General features: G+C 41.1%; 1 protein-coding gene across 3 annotated transcripts in view; it reads left to right on the top strand.

Moving 5' to 3' along the window:
- Window positions 1-1084: 1084 nt before the first annotated feature.
- The window catches only part of NLK (nemo like kinase), a 112312-nt gene continuing 89160 nt past the window's right edge, over window positions 1085-24236 (top strand). For 2 of the 3 annotated variants that reach the window (XM_044994006.1, XM_044994007.1), the window contains exon 1: window positions 1112-2586. In XM_044994006.1, coding sequence (XP_044849941.1) covers window positions 2129-2586 — 458 coding nt within the window. In that variant the 5' untranslated portion in view covers window positions 1112-2128. Of the gene's footprint in view, window positions 2587-24236 lie in introns of all 3 variants that reach the window. The other variant, XM_044994008.1, reaches the window with a different exon arrangement.

Here is a 24236-nt window from a genome sequence, read left to right as displayed (position 1 = left end):
CTGTCAGTTGGGCTGGACCAACGGTTCTTTTGCTGGCAGTTTACTTTGTTGGGGTGGGGGGGGGGCAGATCCTTGATTCAACAGGTTGGGGCGGGGCGGGTGAAGCCCGATGCTGCCCTGAGGCGATGCACTGACGCCAGCCACCCTGCGGCAAGGAGGGCCACGCTGCAGGCGGCCGGCCGAGCAGCCAGCGCGGGGACTTGGGGTAACACGGCGCCCTGCATCTCCGCCTGGACCAGGCCCTGAGGCCTGCCCAGGCCCAGCCCACGGAGCCTGGCAAGCAGCGGCCACCAGCCCTCGGTCACCTCAGGCTTCCGGAAGTTCCTTCCCCTTTAGGCCCCGCCCTCCCCCTGCGGTGCCGCCCCAGCGACGAAATCGACCCCACTTGCCCCTCTTCTCTTGCCAGTAGCGTCCTTACTTCACCCCTCCCTCCTCTCGGATTGGCTGCTTCGCCTGCTCATCGCGCCATCCCTGCCTCTGACTGGTCGTCTGGCCTCTGCGGAAGGTGGCTCAAGCCGCTTCCTGATCCGTCACGGGAAATCTCCCCGTTACGATTTGAAGAACGACGGCTCCATCAGCATCCGTCACTCGTGAGAAGGGCTGTCAATCAACTTGAGTTCCCGCCTTCAAGCTCTATTGGCCCGGTGACCTTTTTGGGGGTGGGTTTTAGCTGTGGGGAGAGCCGGTTGGTCAGTTGGGAGAAACGGCGCTATGTGATTGGCCAGTAAGGTGAAGAAGGTGCGGCCATTCGAGGTGAGGGTTGTGTGAGGTGAGGGAATCTCGCGGGGTCTCGCCGGCACTTGTCGGGAAGGCGCGTGGTGATTGGGTAGCAGGGCTAGGCGGGCGGGACTGAGTCTCGGAGTCTGTGCAGCGGCCGAAGCCTATGGGCTGGGCGAGCTCTGCTCTGCGCGGTGATTGGCTAGGGGCGGCTCTCGCGGAGCCTGGTGGGCCGGGTCCGATTGGCTGCGGGCGGGTGTCGGGCACGCGCCCCGCATGGGTGGTGGGGAGGGGAGGCCGGGTGCGCGTGCCCGCCGCTCGCTCGCTCGCTGTGCGCTCCGCTCAGGGGCTCCGGGAGGAGGTGAGTCTCGGCAGCAGCGGCGGCGGCGGCGCCGGCGGGTCGGGCGGCCGAGGAGAAGGAGGCTGCCGGGGGGCGGAGCGGCGCCTTGCGGCGGGGGCCTGAGAACCCCCCCTCCGCTTCCCGCACACACTCTGCGGGAGACCCTCTCCCCTCCCCCCATCCCGGCTCCTGCGCCTTCCCCTCCCTGCCTGAGGGGGGGGCTGCAGCCTCCGGGCTCCCCCCCACCCACGCCCCCCGCCCCGCACTGGGTCAGGCTGTCAGGGCCCCGGGGAGGCAGCCACAGAGGGGGCTGGGGCTCCTGCCGCCTCTCTCCCTCATCTCCCCCCCCCCCGTTTTCTCCTCCCCCCTTTTATTCTCCTCTCATTCCCCTCCCCACTCCTTCATTTGTCACTTTTTCTCTCCCTTCTTCCATCCCTCCTGCTGTCTCACATCTTGATCTCCCCCCCCCATTTATTTTAGGCCCCTTCTTTCCCTCCCCCTCCTGATTCTCATCCCTTCTCCGGCTGCTCTGTGCATGTGCACAGCGCGCTTCTCTGTCTTTCCAGGGAAAGTTGGGAGCCTCCAAGTTTTTAGTCTGTTTCAGGGGGTGGGGGCATAGAAGAGGGGAGTGATGTAGAAGGCCTGGGGGATCTCTGTGAAGGTTTTGACATAGAGGATGTGGGAATGGAAGGGGTAGGCTTGTCAATACTCTCAAACTATTCCAGGGGGGTGACTTCAAATCCTTTTTCCGGGGGGGAGGGGGAGTGATCATTTTATTTCTAAAGACTGGCGCAAAAAGCCCCAACAACCCAAGGATGGAGTTTTAGTAGCCAACCACGGCAGAACTCTTGGGGGGGAAAGGGGGGTTTGGGGCGCACAGGCTCACGTGTACGTGAAAAGATTTCAGATTGTTTGGCTTGATGGAGATGTGAAGCTAGTTGAGCTCAATGCTTTTAAAGGTGGGCCGTGTATGATGAAACCTGACTTCTTTTAAAGTGTAGCAAATTTCATTTTTTATGGCCAAATGACAGCTTGACCCAGTTGTTATCCAGTCAAAGGGCATTTTTTTGAATGTCTCTTTGTGGCACAACAGCCAACGCAAAAATGATGGCGGCTTACAATGGCGGTACGTCTGCAGCTGCAGCAGGTCACCACCACCACCATCATCACCACCTTCCTCACCTCCCCCCTCCTCACCTCCATCACCACCACCACCCTCAACATCACTTGCATCCAGGCTCTGCGGCTGCAGTACATCCCGTACAGCAGCATGCCTCTTCGGCAGCTGCGGCGGCCGCAGCTGCGGCCGCAGCTGCAGCCATGTTAAACCCAGGGCAACAACAGCCATATTTCCCATCACCGGCACCGGGTCAGGCCCCTGGACCAGCTGCAGCGGCCCCTGCTCAGGTACAGGCTGCAGCAGCTGCTGCAGTTAAAGCGCACCATCATCAGCACTCACATCATCCACAACAGCAACTGGATATTGAGCCGGACAGACCTATTGGATATGGAGCCTTTGGTGTTGTTTGGTGAGTACAGAAAATAAACTCAGCTAATTTTTCCTTTTCATTATTTACCAAATCATAACTCATTTTTGTCATTTGGGCCTGAATACAAGAAAACTACTTACTTACAAATTGCTTTTAGTGATTCATATCTATTGTAGAAAGTTGGTTTCACTTGTTTTTGTGGGGCAACAACCTCTTGCCATTAGGCCGTGCCATAAGCCAAGTCAGTTTTTGGATGACACCATTATTTTGAGACAAATGCAACGTATTTATACATACCTTAAAAACTTTAGACTATGAGAATGAAATGGCATTTGTTTTCCTTGGAGGTGAACTGCACAGCTTTAAAATGCAATATCAATTTTTGATGACAATTGAGTAATAGAATATACTTTTAGACTTAAGAGTTTCAAATGGGAAATGTGAAAATTAATTTTTTCGTTAGACACCTGCCAAGATTTTAGTTGAGCAGGCTACATTTGCTCTACAATAACACATTACAGACCACCTAAGACAGTGATCCCTGTACTTTACACTTTCCTCATAAATGGGTATTTCTGTCTTACTGTACCTCTGAATGTCCTGTCTTCTCCACGGCCACTTATTTCAGTAGATCTTATTTTTGGAACTTTATCTCTTAAAATCGAATTTGTGACTACTCCAACTTTAGCCTATTTAATACGTTTTAGCCCTTCTTTCCAGGGTCACTGAAAGAAAACAGCATTTATTTTTCATTTTTATGATGTGTTGATTTTAAATCAACAGATTTACCACTGACTTGAAGATGCGTTAGAAACACGAAGTATGTCTGGGTTTTGTTTTTTTGACAGAGCAGGCATATTGCAGCACACTTCCTGTATCACAGATATGAAGTCACAAGCATATAATTGTGGCGTGACCCCACAAAACCTCTCACTGTATTTTTTTTAATGTAACTTCTTGGTGTCATTTAAGGGACATCTGCCTTAGCAGCTTTCCTGTATTTTCATTTTACTTAATTAAAAGTACTGCACCCTTTAAAGCTGTGATTGTCTTTGTATGCTGGTACGTATTGCAGCTCCAGAGTGTTTTACAGTAGAAGTCTTTGAAAAACAAGACTTTATTCTTTTTTAAAGGTAGGTGATTGATAAACTATCCAGACACATGTCTTTGTTACAAAATCATGTTTTTAAGAAGACAAAACTTGAGGCTTAAACTAGATAAGCCTTAAGGGGCTGAGTTACTATTTTAACCTGCATTTTTACTATTTAAGAGGAAACTTCGAATTTCGAGATCTCCATACTGTAAATGACATATTAATTTTTCAAAGTCAAGGGATGACACGTTTATAAAGAGCCTGAATTGCTGTATCCCTAGTGAAGGTGTTCTTGCCACTGTTCAGTGTAACGTGATTTAAGTTTAAGATAAAAACTAGAAAGAAGTCCACTGTCAAGATGTATCCGAAGATTATTTCTACCTGTCCCTGATTTTTATTACTCAAGATATATCTGTCTATATTTTGGAATATACTTTACTGTAGGCTTTGTTAATTTTGGCTACTATGTAAGATCACATCCTATTTTTTATCATTTGGTGCATACATACATTGCTACTGTATGCATTTCCTTAGGTTTCTGTTTTGTCTGTCCTGTTTGCAAACAAGCTGGAAAAAGAGACGTGCTTTTGTTGTTTTAGTACTTTGTAAATATTTCATTTTGATGAAATAAAAAGATGCAGAGTAAATAGTAAAGTGTGTCAGCATTAACAGTGACAGCAAGAAAAAGGAAATATGTTGTTGAAATAGCAGTTGACTGTGTGACTACAGTAGAATGATGGATGGCCAAATGTTTCACTGGTATTAACTTAGCCCTGATCCTCCAATTGGATCCATGCAGATGGAAGGGTCTCCCAGTGTGGCTTCCATTGCAGAATTGTGATCTCAATATTTACTTAAAGATAAACTGTGAAATTTTTAATAAAAAATGGTTAAGATCACCATAGTGTGGCGCACAGGTATTATCCAGTATGGAACTTAGTATATTCCTCTGCCCTGAGCAATTAGTTATGTTTAAATTATGTATTTGCAATTAGTTCCTGTTTTGCACATACTAAATTCTGAGATAATTCGGTGGTCCTTGCTCTGCTTTTGGCATTTGAGGTTATCGCTTGCAGGTGAAATGCATCCAGAATTTAAGATTTAGCATGTAAGCAAATTGTGTTTTAAAATATAAGAATGCATTTATAATTTAAGTTTATCTACATGAAATCACCTAAAACCATTTAGATATGAAAAATGTAAGTTTGGTACCTGTGTAACCTGAGAGCTGTAATAAAACCTAAACTAATTTTATATAATGACTCTCTCTCTGCCTAAACACATAGTGGCAGTAATTAATTGCTGAAAAAAGTAATGCATGTGATTTTGAAGGAAATTGGTATTACTTCTGCATGTAGATGAGATATTTGTAGAAGTAATCCTGCAATTTACCATTCAGATTTATCACTGAATAGTTAGTCAACTGGGACTTGATTTATCTTGGTTCTGAATGTAGCTAGTGAAATAAGTTATCAGCAGTGGACAGTTTTGTAAAGGTATTGAATTTCCTGTTAGCTGGCTAGTAAAGATTTTGTTTTGACAATTGAATTAATGTTTGTAATTAACAGTGCCTGTTAGGTTTTGTTTACATCCAAAGGTTTTAGAGTACCAGCCACATAAACTGATGTTTTGGTGCAGCCAGTGTGCTGTTGTACTTCACCACTCATGAGTTGTCAAAGCATCATGCTTCAGTGTTTTCCATACTATCTTATTCAGTCTTGTACTGCTACTGTTGTCTGTATACACAGATTATATCCTTGTTTATGTGGGCACCACTGCAGCATAATTTGAGTATCCTTGACAAATGTCATCTCCCTCAACTACAAGTAGATTCTGAAATAAGCTTAACTTAGCTGGTTTAGCCATAAGGAATCGCCAACAGACTGAATAGCCACAAATAAATCACTTTACCGTTCAGGGTCCAATACATTTTAGTAAAGAATAAACAGGTACGTGCAGTAACTTAACCAAAGACTGGTACTTACGAAAGGTTGGTGAAAGTGGGAAAAAAAAGTTGTTAAAAGCAGTGAAAGGTTTAAAAGTGCCTTAGCCAGGGACATCTAAAATTTGTTTAACTCAGGTCTCTGTTGTCAACTTGCCAATAGTCCAAGGACTACAACTTAACTTGCTTAAAACAGAGCAGTTTGCAGATGTCCTGGTCTTTAAAGGATCAGTGTCAACTCAAACTTAAATTTGTTAACAATTCTGTCTTATAAATCTTTATCCTTAGTGAAAGTTCTGTGTGTATTCCTTATTTCATCCTATATATGGTTTTTGGAAGACTCCTGTACATCCTTAGAATGTGCACATGCACGAGGAGCTGTCCTCCACGGTAGTGCTTCTGTGTTGCTACAGAGACCTGCTGCCAGCTGGTGGGATTCCCCTACGAAGAAGGGGGCTTGGTATCAGAGAGGAAGAGAAAACACTAGTGCAGGGGTTCTCAAACTGGGGGTCAGGACCCCTCCGGGGGTTGCAAGGTTATTACGTGGGGCGTCGTGAGCTGCCAGCCTCCACCCCAAACCCTGCTTCACCTCCAACATTTATAGTGGTGTTAAATGTATAAAAAAGTGTTTTAAATTTATAAGGGTGGGGTCGCACTCAGAGACTTGCTATGTGAAAGGGGTCACCAGTACAAAAGTTTGAGAACCACTGAAGTGCCTGTAAAGCTTCCCCAGGATGGATGTAGAGAAGCTGAAGCAGCCACTGCAGAGCACCCCACTGCACCCTGAGCCAGTGATAAGGGATGGATGCTGCCAGGGAGCCCCTTAGGAGAGCAAATGAGTAACTACTTGTGCTGCTCATGGGAGTCGGATCTGTTTTTTGCTGCCAGCGTGCTCCCACAATAGGAGGTGAAAGACATAAAGGGATTGGGAACACTTCATGGTGGTCAGGAGACACTATAGATGCTTATAGCTCCAGTAGTATCTGGAGCATCCCTCCCAGAAGGGTGAGGAACCAACCAGTGCTGGAGAAGATCTGTTGGGAAACCTTCTTAAGTGATTTTGACAGTTTGCTTGCATATTTGGGGAGTAGGGGTTTTGTATGGGAGGGAGAATAGTGTGTTAGAAGGTGCTTACTACAGCTACTAATGTTAATACCTAGATCTTAAATAGGGCTTTTCATCTGTAGATCCCAAAGCACTTTTCAAAGGAAGGAGGTCAGTGTCATTATCCCCATTTTACAGATGAGGAAACTTAGGCATGGGGCTTTGAAGAGATTGGCCTAAAGTGACTGAGCAGGCCAGTAGTGGAGTTGGGTACTAAACTGAGGTCTCCTTAATTCCAGTCCAATGAGGATACAGCATCCTTACTTGTGGTCCATTTCCTAAGAAATCCATTTAGTTTCTTAAAAGGTGATGGCAAAGGATTGCTTTTGGAGGGAAGCCCAAATGTAAAGGGGTATAAATGTACTGCACAGAAAACGTACGAACTCTATAAAGCTTAAAATCTTGATAGCTTACTTTACTAGCATTCACATTTTAAGTACATAGATTTGAATAGTGGCAACTACCACTTTGTATTCTTGTGTAGCTCATGGAAGAGGATGTATATGGCTTCCAGCTCATTGTATAATGTAATGTCCTCTCACTGGTGCATCTGAACATCAGGTGCTAGGATGTCAACATATATTTGTATACAGATTATGTGTATACAAATAAGCTTTAAAACTGAAGACCAGTCAAATTTTGAAGCCTTAAAGTGAAATGACTTTTAAAGGGTTCATTTTCTTCAAGTTGAAAAAAAAAAATCCTAAAGGTTAACGCTGTCCCTTATGGCTTACCAAGTGGTCTGGTTGTTCATATAAAGATGGGATTGTAGCTTGAAACTGTATTAAAGTTAAGGACAGTCAGGAGATGCAGTTGATCCCTGGCCTGTACTTAGATCTGAAATGGTTAAAGCAAATACTAAGTAACTATTGAAAAAATGATTATTTGTAATTGATATTAAGTGGATAAAATGTGTGGGCCTGAAATTTGTGTTTCAAAGTGAGGTACATCATTGATATTAAATGCTCCAGCTGTGAAGATGTTTCTTGAATCAACTGATAACCTTTTAATATTTTTGTGAAAGAGTTTTGTGTGCTGAGCAAGAGTACAGTACAGATGATTTGTTTCAGAAAAAATATGTTGGAGGGTCTAGTAGAACAAACAATTGAGGCTGTAAGTTCAGAATCCTATAAACAAGTGTAGGATAAACTCTCCTTTTGTGTCCAGATGCTGATGGGAACCAGGATGCTGTTTTGCATTGGGTGTTAATGCAAATCCCAGCTATAAAAGCCTAGAGCTAGTTTAGTAAAGTATGGAAACTCAGCAGATAGTTGAATGATTAAAAAGCTTTCATTAAACAGCTTTCAAGAGGAGTTTTGTTATGTTTGCAGACATTAGCTTTTGTGGAGCCATTTTGTGTGAAGGTAATTTTCCAATGGCACAAAGCTCACCTGAGAGAACCAGGAGACACATTTATAGTGGTGGTGTTTTTTTCCTGCTAGCAAACACTATGTTATCCATTCAGCAAATGAATCAGGAAGTGATTCTAACAATCAGAAAAATATTCCTGTGTTGACTGACATCTGGGAAGGCTGTTACTCCCTTTGTTTTCAATTACTTCATCTGCAGCTTTGCAATAATCTAGAGTGATTTTTCCAATATTGGCATAAAAGAAAACCTAGCTGAAAGTTTTTCCTTGGAGTTTTAAATGCTTATGAGACTGAGTAATACTTGAACTGCAAACAGGAAATGCTAGCTCAACTAGATATAGCCAGGTATCAGTAGGAGGCTGTGGAAGTAGTAATCCCTACTGATAACATATTATCCATAGAGAAGGCCACTGCCGAAACTGTTGTAACAAAACGAAACACGCTAATTGAGCAAACCTGAGACAATTCCAAGGAGGCTATTGAAAAAAGTACTATATGACTAAGGGTCTGGAGTTCATCTTTGCCAAGTAAAGAATATAACTTAATTTTCTTCTTTTTTTCTGAAGAAAAATCCCCTATTCAAAATATGCCATAAAATATCAGTTTTGCCCAGTAAAACTCTCTCTCCTCATGATGGACTCTAGAACTCTGTTTAGGAGTGTATAAATAAAATGGAAAAAGGTACGTGCGTGTGTGTAGAATTAAAAAACGCTCGTGACCAAATGTTTGTTTACATCTGGAAAACTCAACTGCAGAAAAATGGGTATTACATTCAGCATTGCTGATAATTCTCTCTTCTAGATATCTATAAATGCCAGTTCATTCAACGAATGTATCTGGTTTGTCTAGAGCAATACCATAATCTGAAAATTTGATCTACACGTTTCTGATAGAAAAGCATATTATCACAGTTACTGCTTGCATAGTTTGGCTTGCTGTGTGAAGATCTGTTCAGAACACCCAGAAATATGAGATACTGAGGTTGGCGTTGATGTTGTAGTACTATTTCCTGGCTTCTACTTTAATCTAATGTGTAGATTTGAAATGTGACCACTAATTGTTCATCTAGGCAGAAACTCTTTAGTAGTAGCAGGCTATCTTGAATGGATTGAAGACATTGGGTGGGACCACTTCAAACTTGAAAATTATATTAGAGATTTATCTGTGAAGCATCATGCTGTACTTGTATCATGCTGTAATAAATTCTTTTGTTGCCTGAGACATCTAATGCAGCTTATCATCATTTCTTAACTAAGATATTATGTCAGTTTCATATCACTGGTGCTTTGAGGAAACCATGACGAAGCCTGAGGCAAAAGATGCAGTGCTGACAATGAGAACATGACAGAGCAGTGCATATATTGTACCGAACACTGACCACCACACTTTAAGAATAAATGGGTATACATCCTTATATGGGTATGCTGGTATTGCTAAAAGGAGTGCTATATTTAAATAATTCAGGATTGTGATTTTCAGAGTTGCTTGTTGGTTGTAAAGAAATACATCATGGTGGCATGATCTTATTCTTTAAATTTTATGTTGGGTAAATTGAGATGCTCCTTATGTATCAAAATTTCACTTCCCAACATTTGTGAAAAGAGAGAACCTATTGTAACATAGATATAATATTTCTCTAGTGTTGCTGAATTAAATCAAATATATGTATATGACTTCTCTAAATGTTTTTGTTTGTCATGAGGTGTTGTACAGGAAAAAATAAATTTTGGCATTGGCGTAGTTTCTTATTATATCCAGTTATTAGTTTCTTCATAGCTATCTGGAAACTGGGTAACATATTAAGTAATAAAGTCTGAATTGTTGCCTTGCAAGATGGCATAAAGACCAAGGAATATGGACAATATATTTTATTCCTCTCAAAAGTGAGTGAGACTCCTTTTCAGGCAAATCGGTCTGAAGTAAGTTATGCGCAGGTCATTGTTTCATGCCTAACTTCATATGCCATTTTGTTCTATTACACCATTTGCAAGTCTTGATATTGTTTGTATCCATATGTAAATGCATGTTGGCAATACAGCACATGATAGAATCCAATATTTGTTCTTTCAGCTCAGCTCTGCAAATGTTATAGCTGAACAGCTTGTAACTGGATTGGGAATCAAAATTAGGTTTTCACAAGTTATTTATATTTCAGATGTGACTCCCCCTGTTCCCCGACTAAGGCATTTTTTTTTAGCTCTTAATTTGTTTTTACTTAGGAGTTTTAGGAGAGAATACACAAAAAACAGAATTTGAGTCAATTAAATTGTCCACTTTTAGAAGAAACAAAACGCATGCATCATTTAGCAACAGACCAAGGCAGGGTGGTAAGAGTGAAGCAGAGTAACAAGCGTTTGTGTGGCACATGCTTGTTGTCACCAGGCTATGTTGTGGGGTATGCTAGTTGCCTAATTTCTTGGGAGAACCAAGAAGAGTCAGCATTAATGTCCTCTGGAACCAGGGACTGGAATGCGGGATGGGAGGAAGTTGTTGACATGTCTGATTCTGGGCTGGCTTGTGATTGTTATATCTGGGACTCATTTAGTCTTAATCCACTTGGGTAGGATTTTTAAAAATGTAATCCTATTTACCTGTGAGTCTGGGATATGAAAATATGAGGTAACATTTTGAGTTGTTTTCCACGAAAGGCTGAATTTTTGTTGTTAAAATTAATACCTTAAATAAACAGGATTCTAAAATTGGAACCATTTCAGAAGGTGCTATGAGTCAAAATTAGCTTTAAATATGTTAACTTTTTTTTGCGGGGCAGAGAATCTTGAATGTTTGCTACGCTACGCAGAATGGTGTGTGTGTGGGAGGTGGTTGGTGGTGTGTGTTTTTTTTTTGCAGGCTCCTATATGGAAATATAGTCTCATCTGTTTTGAATTTCCAGGACTGCTTTTGAAGTTTTGCTTATCTGGCCTAGTATAAGATATTGAAAAGTAGCTTGCCTGTTAACTTTTTGGTTTTGAACTGGATAAGACACATTGTTCCCAATTTTTACAGTCATGGTTTCGTTATCCAGGTGGTGTACATATTTGATCTTTCATTACTCAAAAGATTACAATAGAATGGTGTCAGCTGACAAGCTCCTTTTGTAAAGAGAGTGACAAAGGTTGTTTTTTTCCTGATTATTCCTACTTGTCGTGGGGAGGGGAATGAACCCCTTTTCTGGGTTGGTATAGAGTATGTGGGACACCGTACAAACACTTTGCATGATCCAGTTTCTTCAGTTTGTTTTTATGTAGGAAGATTAAAATGCTTTTATTAGTTTACCTGTGGAGTAGATCTATCTTCAGACAAACTAAGGTTCAGCGTTTCAGATTAAATGGTTGCCATTACAACCCATTCCAATATTGTCAATCATCTGATAACCATTGTATTCCCTGTACAGTACTTAGTATAGGGAGTACTGAAGTAACTTTAATTATTTGCAAATTAGAGTTGTAAAGATTATGATGGAGACCCACTGCATGAGCTTAGGTGAAATGAACAAATTGTGCTTGTTTCAGTGTGTGACTCTGTATATGTCTGAGAACATTCAGTGTGCATTCGAATGTTGTGAAATTTAGTTTTCTAAATAAAAGTAGCTGTTGCACATGCACCAAAGTAATAAGGTTGAGAATTTAAATGCAGAAATGTCAGAAAATCCAAAACTATATTATTCTTAGTTGTGGTAACATCAGTTTTGCATACACTAGACACAAGTTAACAACATATGTATTAGTAGCATGCTACGTGATCCAGTTAAAGTAGTTGTGGGAACCAAATAATGCTGGATTTTGTGACACATGAACGTTTAAATTAAGAACTATAATGTTGAATAAACATAGGAATTTTAGTGACTGAATTTATAATAATCTAATTTGGGCTTTTGCAGTAATTAGGCCACTATAATCGTGTTACGTGGAGGTGCTTTAAACAAAATGGTTGTCACTTTAACTCTTTTAAAGCGGTCTTGGTTTTGATATAAATGGAGTCTACCAAAACAACAAACCTACCAAACCAAAACCTAGAGTGTCAGATGTTAAAACATGAAATCATGCTTTAAAGTACAGCTGGGCTGTAGGAATTACTGGTAGCAACTATGGAGCAAATAGTTACTGCAAAATTTATTATAAAAATACCAACAAAAACAAGGTGTAAGACTTGAGGTGAGATGGGAAAGAAAATACGTGCAGGGAAAGGAATACAGGAGTTATACAATTATAGAACAGGGCTGTTATCTTAGTGAAAAGATTTTAATAAGACAAATTCCATCAACTTTTTTTTTCTGTACTCTTTACCACCATTAATATGTAGTGTGTGTTTGTATGCAATGTTTAGATTTGATTTTTTGTAAATCCTAGGCCCTGTCTACATGTGAAGTGGTGCAGCTGCATTGCGTCTGGTGAAGATGCTCTGTGCCGACGGGAGAGAGCTTTCCTGTCGGAATAATAAAACCACCTCCACAAGCAGGGGCGGCTCCAGGCCCCAGCACGCCAAGCGCGTGCTTGGGGTGGCAAGCTGCGGGGGGGGCGCTCTGCCGGTTGCCACGAGGGCAGCAGGCAGGTTGCCTTCGGCGGCTTGCCTGTGGAGGGTCCGCTGGTCCCACAGCTTCGGCGGACCTCCCGCAGGTGTACCTGCGGAGGGTCCGCTGGTCCCGCCTGCGGGAGGTCTGCCGAAGCCGCGGGACCAGCGGACCCTCCGCAGGCAAGCCGCCAAAGGCAGCCTGCCTGCAGTGCTTGGGGCAGCAAAAGGCCTAGAGCCACCCCTGTCCACAAGCGGCAGAAGCTATATCTGCAGGAGACGCTCTCCTGCCGACATAGTGCTGTCCACACCGGTGCTTATGTCTGTGTAAATTGTCACTTGAGGGGGGGGGGGGGAAGTGTTGTTCATTCTCTGAGCTACATAAGTTCTGCCAACATAAGCTATAGTGTAGATGTAGCCCTAGTTTTTGTGCTTACAGATATGTCTATACTACAAAGACTATACTGGTATAGCTGCATTCCTATAGCTATACCCTGTAGCCTACACCAGTGGAAGGTGCTTATGTCTGTGTGGATTTTTCAGCAGCAGCATGAACATAAGGATTAGCAACAGAATATAGAGGACTAAGGGGGGATCTGATAGAGGTCTATAAAATCATGACTGGTATGGAGAAAGTAAATAAGGAAGTGTTATTTACGCCTTCTGATAACACAAGAACTAAGGGTCACCAAATGAAATTAATAGGTAGCAGGTTTAAAACAAACAAATAATTTCTTCACACAATGCAGTCAACCTGGGGAACTTTTTGCTAGAAGATGTTGTGAAGACCAAGACTATAACAGGGTTGAAAAAAGAACTAGATAAATTCTAGAGGACAGGTCCGTCAAAGGCTATTAGCCAGGATGGGCAGGAATGGTGTCCCTAGCCTCTGTTGATTAGTTGATGATTACTTATCCTATTCATTCCCTCTGGGGCACCTGGCTTTTGACCATTGTTGGAAGACAGGATACTGGGCTAGATGGACTTTTGGTTGACCCAGTATGGCCGTTCTTATGTTCTTATGAAATCTATCGGGTGAACTTTGGATTTTGTTTGTGAGGTTTTTAGAATATAGTACAACATATACAGCACATTACGATTTAGTGTAACATCCCTTTAAGATTTTGTGTGTGTTTAAAAAAAATAAATTATTGAGCTGATGCGATAGTATCATCAGGTTCACTCTTCTGTGTTCCTCAGTACCAAATAATTCAGTTGTTAAACTCCTTTTCTGTAAATCAGCCATTGTTTCCCAAAGAGTAACTACTGTTTGTACACATACATGAGCATTGGCCCACTAAACCCAGGGTTGTGAGTTCAGTCCTTGAGGGGGCCATTTAGGGAACTGGGGTAAAAAAAAAAATCTGTCTGGGGATTGGTCCTGCTTTGAGCAGGGGGTTGGACTAGATGACCTCCTGAGTCCCTTCCAACCCTGATATTCTGTATGTGTGTGATTATAATAAAACATTTACACACGTGTGTATTGGAATACAATATTAAGTTTTGAATCAGCCTAAAATCTTTGAGGACAGGGAACACTTAATGAAAATTTCCTTAATTAAAATGTCGTCCATTATTCAAAAAGTGTACACTTGACTGCAGAATTGATTTACAAGCACTAATTTAAGCCTTGTCTACCTCTAGAGGAAGTCATGCTATTTCTACCCTATCCCACAACTCGTCTACATAAAAAAGTGGTTCAGTTGATTGTTATGGTAGCAATAATCATTGCCGTTTACCCCAGTATTTCTCCCCTCTGTGGAGAAAGAAGTGGCTTGGGACTATTTAGAAAAACTGGACGAGCACAAGTCCATGGAGCCGGATGCGCTGCATCCAAGGGTGCTAAAGGAGTTGGCGGATGTGATCGCAGAGCCATTGGGCATTATCTTTGAAAACTTGTGGCGATCGGGGGAGGTCCCGGATGACTGGAAAAAGCCTAATGTGGTGCCCATCTTTAAAAAAGGGAAGGAGGAGGATCCAGGGAACTACAGGCCAGTCAGCCTCACCTCAGTCCCTGGAAAAATCATGGAGCAGGTCCTCAAGGAATCAATTCTGAAGCATTTAGAGGAGAGGAAAGTGGTCAGAAAGAGTCAGCATGGATTCACCAAGGGCAAGTCATGCCTCACTAACCTAATTGCCTTCTATGAGGAGATAACTGGGTCTGTGGATGAGGGGAAAGCGGTGGATGTGTTATTCCTTGACTTTAGCAAAGCTTTTGATACGGTCTCCCACAGAATTCTTGCCGGCAAGTTAAAGTAGTATGGGCTAGATGAATGGAGGTGAATAGAAAGCTGGCTAGATTGTCGGGCTCAACGGGCAGTGATCAATGGCTCCATGTCTAGTTGGCAGCCGGTTTCAAGTGGAGTGCCCCAGAGGTCGGTTCTGGGGCTGGTTTTGTTCAATATTTTCATTAATGATCTGGAGGATGTCGTGGACTGCACTCTCAGCAAGTCTGCAGATGACACTAAACTGGGAGGAGTGGTAGATACGCTGGAGGGTATGGATAGGATACAGATGGACCTAGACAAATTAGAGGATTGGGCCAAAAGAAACCTGATGAGGTTCAACAAGGACAAGTGCAGAGTCCTGCACTTAGGATGGAAGAATGCCATTCACTGTTACAGACTAGGGACCGAATGGCTAGGCAGCAGTTCTTCAGAAAAGGACCTAAGGGTTACAGTGGACGAGAAGCTGGATATGAGTCAACAGTGTGCCCTTGTTGCCAAGAAGGCTAATGGCATTTTGGACTGTATAAGTAGGGGCATTGCCAGCAGATCGAGGGACATGATCATTCCCCTCTATTCGACATTGGTGAGGCCTCATCTGGAGTACTGTGTCCAGTTTTGGGCCCCACACTACAAGAAGGATGTGGATAAATTGGAGAGAGTCCAGCGGAGGGCAACAAAAATGATTAGGGGGCTGGAGCACATGACTTATGAGAAGAGGCTGAGGGAACTGGGATTGTTTAGTCTGCAGAAGAGAAGAAATGAGGGGGGATTTGATGGCTGCTTTCAACTACCTGAAAGAGGGTTCCAAAGAGGATGGATCTAGACTATTCTCAGTGGTACCAGATGACAGAACTCACGTTGCAGTGTGGGAGGTTTGGTTGGATATTAGGAAAAACTTTTTCACTAGTAGGGTGGTGAAGCACTGGAATGGGTTACCTAGGGAGGTGGTGGAATTTCCTTTCTTAGAGGTTTTTAAGGTCAGGCTTGACAAAGCCCTGGCAGGGATGATTTAGTTGGGTATTGGTCCTGCTTTGACTAGATGACCTCTTGAGGTCCCTTCCAACCCTGATATTATACGATTCTATGATTGTGTTGGGGGTAAAGTCTCAATTGATTGAGGTTCAGTCAAAATGCCATTCTGGATGCGACACACTAGCACAGTTGGTGCACTGCCAACACTGAGAGCTGTCATCTTTGTCATCTCCCTTAGCTGTCAGATTTCCTTAGTGAGTGAAATTTTAGTGGCTTGGCTGAGAACCTGCCGAGATGAAGCTAATGGAATTACTGGAGTGGGGGAAGCTGGGGAGGTAAGATGGGAGGGGTTGAGAAACTGTGGAGTTGGAGAAAGACATTTCTGGTCTGGCAGTGGAGGTGGGGAGAAACATGGCTTGGGGGGAATGTTTCTAGGGAGGGGGAAAGTGGGGGATGTGGCATGGGGACAGAAGGGAGGCTTGTTGGCTGAGGCAGCTGTCAGATCTTACAGTTGTCAAAGATGACAGCTACCTCTCCTGAACCGGGGTAAGGCAACTCTACTTTGGATACAAGGACAAGCTTTACAGCACTTTAAGATGGCTAGTGTGGATGTGCTCAATTGTTTGTGTTAATTGTTCTGCAGACAACTGAGTGCTGAAGGTGTAGGTAAGACCTCCTCTCTGTAGTTCTAACATACATCGTTTAGTAGAGGCTGTAAGTCTTTTGCTTTCCTGTGAGTCAAACTAGCTATTATACCCAATTTTGTAAAGTAGACCCCTGAGTGAGGCAATTGAAGTTTAAATGCAAGTGGCTTGTGACAAGCAGTGTAAATATGTATGTAAAGGATAGAAGTTTATGTGGTTAATGTTTTATTTATAGATAATAGTATTTTATCAATCACAGGCAGCCAGAAAGAAATCAGTGAAAGCAGTGGTGAAAAAGAATGCGTAATAGTTACAGGTGATGCATATCAAAGTAATTATGTGCAGTTCTAAATACAAGAGGATGGAAAAATGAATGTTTAGTAGAAAAGTGTATGGTTAGTTAATTTCAAGTAACACTCCCAATAAATCTTAGCTTTTAAAAATGTATTTTCACTTACTAGTTCTAAATTAAAACTATTCTTTAACATCACCCAGTATCTTATCATGTGCTTTATATATGAAATGAAGCTTGCCAACAGCATGCTTAAATAAGAACATGGACGTATGTTGAAAAATGGAGGAAAAAATATTGGTCATTGCTTCTAAACATCTAGATGATCAAAGCCCTATGGCCAGGCTGTTCTGAGGGCAGTGGGGAAGTGGGTACACTCTTCTGCCTGCGTAATAGCCACAGCCGCACTTCCAGGTGGCTGTTTCCCTTCTAGGAGATAAATTTTGTCCGAAGCATGGTTTAAGACTACTTGTTGGGTTTTTTTTAGGTCAAACTGTTACCTGCTAATCAGAGCCCCACTCACTTATTCTTCATCACTTATGCTGTTAAATGTCTAGCCTGGCTGTTCACTGTTCTTCGTGGGGAATTTTATTTGTAAATCTTTTCCCCTAAGGCAAGTCATGTCCCTGCAAAAAGAAGCAGATCTCAGTAAGACTTCCCATATCTGTTCATGCTTGCCTATCTTTCTAAGCATCAATGAAGGATTTTTCCCATGTAGTGTATAATTTGCAAATATCTCTAATAGTCACTACAAGAGTTTATACTTCAGTTCTACAGTAGGATCCTCTGGTGTGGATTTTTACACCAGTGAGGAATTCTAATGAAGTCATTAGTGCCTTTCGACTCTGGCTTGGAAGAGGTTAGCTAATGTGCTAGCTACCACATGTTAACAGTCTAGTATAGATAAAGTAGTGTGCTTTTAACACGTGATGAACTGATCAAGTTAAAACCTTTAACTTAACCAGTTAACATGTTTACAGCACACTGCCTTGTTAACAACCTAATCCCTTTCAAATCTTAGACATGGGCTTGGAATTACCGTAATACCAGGGTAGAAGTCTGTGCTGGCAGATCATGTGCTGGGTTGGGACCTTAATAGTTTTAAAGGGAAAAACAAACAACTGACTGACTAAAGGCAGGTCTGTAGCTATAAAACTTCATTCTAGTCAACTGATTTTTTTTGTTTTTGTTGTGATCCAAATATTTCTGAATTTGCTACTATTGAGTTAGACAACACAGAATATTAAACAGATAAACATTCACAAAACGGAACATTTTCCACTAAAACGTCTAACTTGTCTATGATCAAAAGTGCGTTAATTTGGAAGTCATTTCATGGGGGGAGGGGTCAAGTTAGTAATATCAGGATTTTTAAGGGGCTGGTACTTTTAATGAGTGTAAATATTTTAACTGTACATTGACGTCCATCATAGTTTAGGCTGTCATCATATATCATTCTTCTCACTTGTGGGGGAGTATACTTTTGCCATAATCTTTGGCTGGGAGTTACTGTTTTTATAAGAATTTTAAAAAAAAAAATTCACTGTTAAATTTAATAACTACTTAATATGCATTTTTGTACTACCGTGTACATCCTAAATATGAAGTGAAACAGTAGACTGGAACAACTCTATCGGAGTAAATAAGCTATTTTACAAAAGATAAGAACAGCTGTGTTGGAGACATTCCAAACTGTTGGACAAACAAACTTTATTGCAGGTGGCTCAAGCTTCCATGAAAGAATTACATTTTTGTACGTGACTTGCTAGGTTTGATTTTACAGGCTTAGAACATTTTACAGGCTGTTAAAGGAAGGCTAATGCTATGTCTTTAGCTGATGCAATGTATCTGTATAATGGCTGAATTAAGGATAGACTTATGTCAGCCTTAACATTAAATGTCCTGCCTTTGGTCAGCTTGTGAACCCTCCACATTGCGGTATTAAGTTTTTTAAAGTGCTTAGTAAGAGGTCTGAAAACTAATGATAAAGGCAGTAAGCAGGATCACCAACATAAGATAATGTGTCATATAGGTTTAAGTGGCATCTGGAATATTTGGACATTAGAACATAGTTTTCCCATTCCCTTCCTTTCCTAGTCAAATATATGTAAAATTGAGCAAAGGATAAAAAGGGTTGGTCAAGGAAGGTGGTGTGTTCAGCCTCCTTGTCATTTTGGGCTTGCATTATTTCTAGTTTTAATCTCTTCCATGTCACATCCTTGCTACATTACCCCATACCACTAGGAGGTGAATTTAAAGTTCCCTTTCCCCTCCAAACAGTGTAGCCTGAGAATGGACTACATCTTTGATTTGGCAGCAGTAATGCTAAGGTTGCTCATGCAATTAGCGAACTAGCAGTCAAGCAAGTGTTCTGGCTCTGATCTTAATTATTTGGTAGCATACTTCTTGAAAGCAGATAACATCTCCCACTTAGTTTGCGTAGTTTTTTTATTATTCCATGCCGTATAAATATTGGCAACTGTCTTTCAAAAAAGGCATCATTGGCTAATCCTAGTCTCTAGGAAGTAAAATGGCTATCATTTTATGGTTTTAGTAAACTACTGACTAAAATCGTTAGGTGGCTCAATTTTTTCTATTTACTGTTGATAATCTCAGCATTTGTTTAGCAGAACCTATGTAATCCTGATTTTATTTTTAAAAGGAGATTATATTCTGGAGATTCTCCTAAAAGTAGCAGCTGAGACACAAATATGAAACAAGATCCAAATGTCAGACACCAGAAAGAGAGAGATGTGGAAGGATTTCTTTAACATAAAATAAAGTTTTCTATGACATTGGTTTCATGATTAAATAATCTGTATAATAGAGACCAGCAGGTTTCAGTGGCATGCAGCTAAATTTGGTTCTAATAAAACAAGTTTTTATTTACTATATTTATATTTGTGTCTTGGATTAGTGTATTCCTCATCCGGACTTCAGTGTAAAAGGTAGCTCTATACTAAGGTAAATTTATTTGAGGCCTTGTCTTCAGATAAGAAAGGACCAAAGCACTGGATCTTTATCTTGCTTGCATCATTGGGGGCAGAGATGAATCTATGAGAACTTCTCTGTCACTCCTCCCTCCCCCCCCCCAAAAGCTGCTGCTCCTGAATAATCTGTTACTTTTCTCTCCCTGTGCGGCTGCAGGCAGGAAGAACTTAGACTGCTGTAGAACTTAGGTTCTTCTCTCCCAAAAACTAAAATGTTAATCTGGGACTAAAGCTGTAATGGTAATTTAATATTCCCTTTCTTTACTTGGAGCAACTCTCCCTTTGGTACCACCAGAGCTAGCGTTCCCCCTGTTTTTCCCCAACACAAACCCACGTTAGGTAGGGCTTAATACACTTCCAAAATTCTAAATATCTAGCTGGCTTAAATGACGTGTATTGGAACCATACAAAGCAAGGAATAGAGTTTTTATATTAGTAGACGTTGCTTGTTCCTTAAGGGAAATGGCCACATTCAGGGATGAGAGATCCTACTTGTATGAAGAGATCTCTAAGGTCATCTACTGTCACATTTCCCATTTTCTCCCAATGAGACTTAAAAACCTCCTCAGATTTTCAGAAGGTTCGTAATTAATAAAGTGAAGGATGGTTGCAGTTACAAGGTGAGCCGTCCCCTAGATCTCTTTTAGTCCCTCCTAAGTGCATCCCTGAGGTATTAGGACTGTCTTCCTGCACCTATCTCAAAGGTAGAACCCCACTTTTCAACTACTGTGGGACTGGATCAGTGGGAGGCAGCACCCCCCGTTTCCCAACCAAGTTAACATCAGAGGTCCGTTTGGCAAGAGTAAGCCCTCTGGGAGCCCATGACTGCAGCTGATTAAAGTGACTTTAAAACAGCTTCTTCAAAACAAAGCATTATTTATTCACCCAAAGATATACATAGCGTGCAGGGTTAAAACAAAAAAGGCCTATACGCAAGGGATTTGTCTACACTGTAATGTTTAATTGCAAGCTTTTGTAAGTTCCCGTTAGTGCAGTTACCTCCATCTCTGTGTTGGGAGAGAGAGGCTACACTGATGACCTACCCAACCCCACTTCTTCCGTAGGCCAACATCTTTATGGTTTTATTATCCCCTTTGAGCCTAGACTCAGGTCTGGGAAAAATGAACCTTGCCAACTTAGCTGGAGCTAGGCTGGAGGTATTCCCCAAAGAGTATTTTCCACATTGTTTCCTCAAAAACCCGTTGTCTTTTCTTTACATTACCTTAACTTTGCCATTGTTTCCTGTTTGTTTTCCACCAACAGTCTCCCTTGATTTAACTCATTCCAGTCATGCAGGATAATATTAAACAGGTAACCTGTGGCACCTTGGATAGTCATAAAAATAATACAGATCTCCTTCTTTCTCCACAAGGATATAAAGGGTAAAATGACTAGATTCCTTACCTGTGGAAGTTATTGCAACTGCCTTGAGGTACTGTGAGTAACCAATAGGTCTGTTTCTGCTGCCAACACCACAAATACTATTTATTAATCGCTTCAGATCCACTGACTTCTTAAAAATACTGACCATTTAGTTGCTTATTAGAATCTTAGTAGCCTGAACCAGACCCTCCATTCCATGCCCTGTTCCCTTTTAGGGCAAGTCCTTCTGGGTGATTTTGAAGATTCTCTAGAGGTCAAAAAGTCAATTGCACAAAAGCCACTTTCCAAAATGCATTTTATGTGAAGGGCTGCTATTTTCATGCTGCTGCAGAATAATATGCATTGTAAGTTACTTGAAGCTGGTTCTAGAAATGAAAGGAGAAGTGGGTATTTGGAGAAATATTCTTAAGATGCTAACGTGAAAGTAAAATACAGTAAGTGCAAAAGGAAAAGTGATTTTCTGGTTATGAATATAGGGTTTCAGATACCTATTTGTGTGATGTGCAAAAGCAATGCAAAAATATATACTAATAAGTATCTAGGGTAGCAAGTAGATAACAAACAGTTGTCTTGCATTTCCATTTTACTGGGTGATTTTTATGATTCAGAGTGTGAGAGAAGTAGACCTGGCAGACAGTAATAGTGAAGCCAGAAAGGATTTGTCTGTCTGAAAAGAAATAATTCCCGACAGCTTTTTGTTAAGCAAATTCCAAAAGATGATATATACAAATTTACTTTTGATACAAGGCTTGTAATAGCTGAAAGATAAAATTAGGCTCATTTGCCTTGATTTTTTTTGTTTTTGTTTTTTGTTCTGTGTTATGGGAGACGTAGGGAAAGCAAACGGCAAGCATGGCAATGTAAGAGGAAAAAAACCTGAGGTGGAAGTGGAACTGGAAACTTTACTAAAGAAAAGGCATTGCCATTTAAAGAACAATTGAATTGAATGAAATGGAGGAACAAAATTGATTGTTTATTGAAAAGCTGGAAAGTCTGAGCAAAGATGAGATTAAATAATAATTTTACATTGAAACTATCCCATGTGTGATAAATCTGAAGTAAAAAACACTTAGGTTCATGGTATTGGCAAAGCTTTTAACCAAAACTTAGTGGTCTTGCAGTCACTTAGCTTGTTTTATCAAGTCATGACTACTGTTTTAATAGTGTGAATACATCCAGAATAGACAAGAAAATAAGTAAAAAGAGTTATCTTGGAAAATGATAGAACCTGACGACGTTATTGTAACACAAGTTTCCTTCAGGTGATCATTCCAGGAACTTTAGTGTTAACTTTTGTTTTCCTTTAAATGCTGTTAATTGTTTAAATTTTCTGTTGATGGGTTCCTTTTTCTGTGAATTCAGAGAACATATGAACTTCTTAAGATGTTCACGAACAAACATTAGCACAAGTAACTCTAATGACCAAGCATATATCATGTTTTTCTGTATTTAAATCTAAATACTGTATAAGCAAGCAAAATAAGTTCTTCCCAAATAGATGTATGTATATTAGTCATATTATCACATCTTTGTAACTAGGTTCAAATTGCTGTAGAGAGAGACTCCAATGTAACATTCCCTGTAAATTTCATAAACCTTATGAACAGACGGAATTTATTTTTTCCCCCACCTCTTAGTCACCATGACAAGTTAATCCAGGCTCTTGTGAGCTGCTGATGTGTTATCTCCTCTTGATCGTTGTAAGGTCTGACACAATGAAACATATGTCGAAAGATTCCGTTTTAATTCTAGAAACTAAACATAATAAGTCACTTAACCTGCAAACTGCCAGTAATCAGTTGGGGGCGAGGGAAGTGGCCAAGTAGTGAGTTTGAATTATAGAATAAAATCAAAGGGGGAAGGGAAATGAATACCTACTGTAATATCCTCCATGAGGTTGTATTACATACAGTAGTTTTTAGGTACAATTATTTAAGTAGGTGAACTTTGTGAATTAATGACCATGCAAGGCAAGGAAGCATATTACTTTCTCCAAATGGATCCAGTCCACGTCTTGAAGTAGGTGGGTTTATAGAATATTTTAGGCCACCAATCTTTGAGGCAGTATGAATAGCTCAAATTCCACATACTAGTAATGATTATGCATAACTAGTCTGATAGTGTGTGTGTGTGTATATATATATAGTAAAGCAAATATTGTCTCTGCCATAGTTGGTATTGCTCAAAACAAGAAGTCAGTATGTATTGTTACATACTTCCATTTGTATCGATTCAAGCATGAAGTTCCATCTAAATATAAACTGCTTTTTCTTTTAGAGATGAAGTGGACAGCAAAAATATTGTTGTGTTTTGCCTTTAATTACTTCTTGATATATAAAAATGGCCTTAAACGTACGCAAATATCTTTCTCATTGTTTTTTACATTTGAAAAGTCAGGAATAAGCAGGTCCTTGCATCCTACTCTTTGCTCAACCTTGACAGCTAGAGGATCTGAATATTGAGTCACCCAAAACTGTAACCTGAATTGAAGCTCTCCTTCTGCCCTCACTGAAGGAGGAAGGGATTCTTATTCTCTGAATTGAAAACTTGGTCGTGAATTTCTCAACTTCTTGAGGCAGCGTGATCTAATGGACAGTACTAGACAGGGAGGCAGGAATTAGAGCTGTCCCGAAAACAATTTCCCCAAAAACGTTGAGGTTTTGAGATATATTTTTTGTTTGGCTTTGGAATGAAACTGGAACTTTTAAAATTGAGCAGACAAAGAACACAACCACCTCAGAATAGCCAATAGTAAATTGTAACCTGTTGATTAGGGCACGAGCCTAGGATGTGGGAGACAGGGTTCAAGTTCTGGTGTGTGTCTGTCTATCCATCCCAATCCTGGACTCGAGAAACTGTCTGGATGAAATTTGTGTTGAAACATTTTTTTTTGTTTTCACAAAACATTTAGTTTTTGACCAAATGGACCTGAGTCTGCAGACAGATTGTTCCAGTGCTTCTGCTGCTTTTCTCAGCTTTGCTAAGCAGTGGCAGCATAAAACTGACCAGAGCCTTGTCAATTTCTCTACTGCTACAAATCTTTGACACTTACTAACCAAAGCCTGACACACAGAATGAAAACTTCTAAACTGGTGTCTGGGGACGCTATCCTGGTAATGATCCCAGCAGCTGAAGAGGAGTTGCGGGCTAGACTTTTCAATA

This window comes from Mauremys mutica, chromosome 19 (genome assembly GCF_020497125.1).
Source record: "Mauremys mutica isolate MM-2020 ecotype Southern chromosome 19, ASM2049712v1, whole genome shotgun sequence".
In the NCBI taxonomy this organism is placed as follows: Eukaryota; Metazoa; Chordata; order Testudines; family Geoemydidae; genus Mauremys; species Mauremys mutica.
The sequence above is the reverse complement of the archived record's forward strand: the minus strand, read 5'-3'. Positions and strand labels throughout refer to the sequence as shown.